The 3636-nt window shown below is 45.7% G+C and overlaps 1 protein-coding gene across 1 annotated transcript in view; it reads left to right on the top strand.

Moving 5' to 3' along the window:
- Positions 1 to 2533: 2533 nt before the first annotated feature.
- ZDHHC18 (zinc finger, DHHC-type containing 18) overlaps positions 2534 to 3636 on the top strand; it is a 34005-nt gene continuing 32902 nt past the window's right edge. The window contains exon 1 of the mRNA XM_011955670.1: positions 2534 to 2607. Coding sequence (XP_011811060.1) covers positions 2534 to 2607 — 74 coding nt within the window. The remainder of the gene's footprint in view (positions 2608 to 3636) is intronic.

Here is a 3636-nt window from a genome sequence, read left to right as displayed (position 1 = left end):
TTCTCCTGCCTCAGCCTCCCGAATAGCTGGGACTACAGGTGTGTGCCACCATGCCTGGCTAATTTTTGTATTTTTAGTAGAGATGGGGTTTCACTACGTTGGCCAGGCTGGTCTCGAACTCCTAAACTTGTGATCCTTCTGCTTTAGCCTCCCAAAAGTGTTGGGATTACAGGTGTGAGCCATTGTGCCTGGCCACTTCTTTATAGTAAATTATTTCTGTTCAAACAACTGGGATGGTTTCTGTCTCCTGACTAGAGTCTGACTGATTCAGACCCCAATAGTGGCCAACCATATCCTACTCTGACTCTTTCCAACTCTTCCCTTATAGTTGCAGGGTGGGTGGGCATAGCATCTACCTTCTACATTATTGAAGATGACAATTTCACCAAATATTTTGCTACAGCATAATAGAGATCTCCAGCCATCCAGCCTGCTTTACCTAATCCAATATATGGCACTGAATTAAAGATCAGGCAGTAATCTACTGCCTGGCCATTAATTCAGTGCCATATATGTGTGTTTTTATTATATCAACATCCCACTCCTGATACAACTTTCTGTATTAATAAGGATCAGTTAATTGCTGTAGTAAACAACCTCTCAAATTCATTGGCTTATACAACAAGACTGTATTTCTTGCTCTTCTCAGTGTTTAATATGTTAGTCATAGTAGAGGAAAGTTCTGCTCTGCACAATTATGCAGGGACCCAAGTTCCTTCCATCTTGTGGCTCCATCCTCTTCTAGGGTCTCAGAATCTCCTCTACTCTGCTAGCAGATAGGAAGGAGAGCAAGGATCAGCACCTGGGAGTTTTATGGGCCATCCTGGGAGTAGTACCTGTCACTTCCACTAGCTAGAATTCATTCGCATGACCACATCTGTCTGTTAAAGAAGCTGGGAACTATAGGTATTGGTGAGAACAAGACGTTTATACTACATTAAATGGCTCATTGGTGACATTGAAGATAAGTTTTAGGGGAGTGATGTAAACAGGGACTAAATTGTAAAAAGTTAGGAAATCATAGGGTATAAGGGGTTTTGCCATGATGCCCAGGCTGATCTCGAACTCCTGATCTCAAGCCATCTGCCTGCCTCAGCTTCCCAAAGTGCTGGGATGGCAGGCATGTGCCACCATGCCCAGCCTGGTAGCAACTCTTTAATATGATCCTAATGATAATAAGAAAGATAAACCTGAACTAAGGTGAGAATGTAGCCAACCATGGGAAGCTCCATTGGGTTTTTTAGGGTTTTCTTTTCTTTTTTTCTCAAGACGAAGTCTTACTGTGTCTCCCAGGCTGGAGTGCAATGGCATGATGTCGGCTCACTACAATCTCCGCCTCCCAGGTTCAAGCAATTCTCCTGCCTCAGCCTCCCGAGTAGCCGGAATTAGAGGCGCATGCCACCACACCCAGCTAATTTTTTTGTATTATTTTAGTAGAGATGAGGTTTCACCATGTTGGCCAGGCTGGTCTCGAACTTCTGACCTCGTGATCCACCCGCCTTGGCCTCCCAAAGTGCTGGGATGTGAGCCACCATGTCCGGCCAATTTTTTTTTTGAGACAGGGTCTCGCTCTGTCACCAGGCTGGAGTGCAGTGGCATAATCACGGCTCACTGCAGCCTTGACTTCCTGGACTCAGGCAAACCTCCCACCTCAGCCTTCCAAGTAGCTGGAACTACAGGTGCCTGCCACCACATCCAGCTAATTTTAAATTATTTTTGTAGAGATGGCATCTCGTAATGTTGCTGAGGCTGGTCTTGAACTCCTGGGTTCAAGCAATCCTCCCGCCTTGGCCTCCCAAAATGCTGACATTATAGATGTGAGCACTGTGCCCAGCCTTGCTTTTTAATTGATATAGAATTGCGCATGTGTTTGCAGTATCAGTGAACAGGAAGAGAGATAGGACATGAGTTTGGAGTTCTATTGGGCTTAAATAAATAAATAAAATGGAGTTCCATCAGCCTTACTTAAAAAAAAAAAAAAAAAAGGAGGCCAGGAGCGGTGGCTCACACCTTAATCCCAACACTTTGGGAGGCAGAGATGGGCAGATCACCTGAGGTCAGGAGTTTGAGACCAGCCTGGCCAACATGGTGAAACCCCATCTCTACTAAAAACACAAAAATTAGCCGGGCGTGGTGGCACGTGCCTATAATCCCAGCTATTTGGGAGGCTGAGGCAGAAGAATCACTTGAACCCAGGAGGCAGAGGTTGTAGTGAGCGGAGATCATGCCATTGCACTCCAGGCTGGGTGACAAGAGCGAAACTCTATCTCAAAAAAATAAAAAATAAAATTAAAAAAGGATATGAGTGGAGGGTTGGCCATGGGCAGAAGGAGGCCCACATCTTCTAAGATAAGAAGAAGGGATAAAGAAAGGATAGATGCAAATAAAGAGAAATTATGAGATAGGAGGAGGTAAACTGAAAATCAAGTAGAATTGCTTTGGTTTCTAGAAAGTGACAAGAAAAAAGAAAAGGTTTCAGGTTGCAAGAGGACCCAGTTAAGGTGGGACCACAGGAATCTGTACTGGAACCAGTATGTCTAGTTTTGTGACTTTGTTCCACAGCCAAGGAGCAAAAAGGGAGGAAGCTCACCACGTGGTTCGCTCAAGGTGGGGCTCATCAAATTGAGAGCCTGTGGCACCAAAGGCACAGCTGAGCAGCCTTTGGCACATATATCAATTATTGATCCTTAAGGTCACTGTTATTGGCTTCCTGCTCCTCCCCATTGTATAATTTTACTTCCTTTTTTACTTTCTCCTAGTCTCCAGTTCTCTTTTTCCTTACACTTTTCCTTAGGTTTTACAGTAACCCCAGTGTGACAGACACACCCTAAGCTAACCCCCAATGATTCCTGCCTCCTGGTATTTAAGTCTTGTGTGATTCCCTTTTCTTGAGTGCAGATGGCTCCTGTGCCTTGCTTTCATGGGAGATGGCAATGATGATGGGATGTCACTCTGTCACATATATAGTAAGTTATATAAAACTCTGTCTTCACAGTCTGGAACCAGAGACCCTCATTTTCAGTTTCAAGAAATTAAGTGGCTATGTATGGCATAATTCCTGCATGGCAAGGAAATGTGATAATCTCTAGGAACTGCAGGTGGCTTTTGGATCCTGAGGGAGGCTTCCAGCGGACACCCAGCAAAAATCCCAGGCCCTCCTCAATTATACAGTTGCAAGGAAATTAATTCTGCCAATAACCCAAATGGGCTTGCAAGTGGATTCTTCCCCAGCTGAGTTTCCAGATGAGAATGCAGCCTGATTGCAGCCTGATTGCAGCCTTGTGAGACTAAGCAGAAGACCCAGCTAAGCTGTTCCTGGGCTCCTGACTTGGAACCTGTTAGATAATGTTTGGTTTTTTGGGTTTTTTTTAGACGGAGTCTCACTCTGTCACCAGGCTGGAGTGCAATGGCATGATCTCGGCTCACTGCAACCTCCACCTCCCGGGTTCAAGCAATTCTCCTGCCTCAGCCTCCCCGGTAGCTGGGACTACAGGCGCGGGGCCACCATGCCCAGCTAATTTTTTTATTTTTAGTAGAGACGGGGTTTCACCATGTGGCCAGGATGGTCTCTCTTGACCTCGTGATCCGCCCACCTCGGCCTCCCAAAGTGCTGGGATTACAGGCGTGAGCCACTGC

This window comes from Colobus angolensis, unplaced genomic scaffold (assembly GCF_000951035.1).
Source record: "Colobus angolensis palliatus isolate OR3802 unplaced genomic scaffold, Cang.pa_1.0 Scaffold4, whole genome shotgun sequence".
NCBI lineage: Eukaryota > Metazoa > Chordata > Mammalia > Primates > Cercopithecidae > Colobus > Colobus angolensis.
Note: the sequence above shows the minus strand (reverse complement) of the source record. Positions and strands in the feature narration are given on the sequence as shown.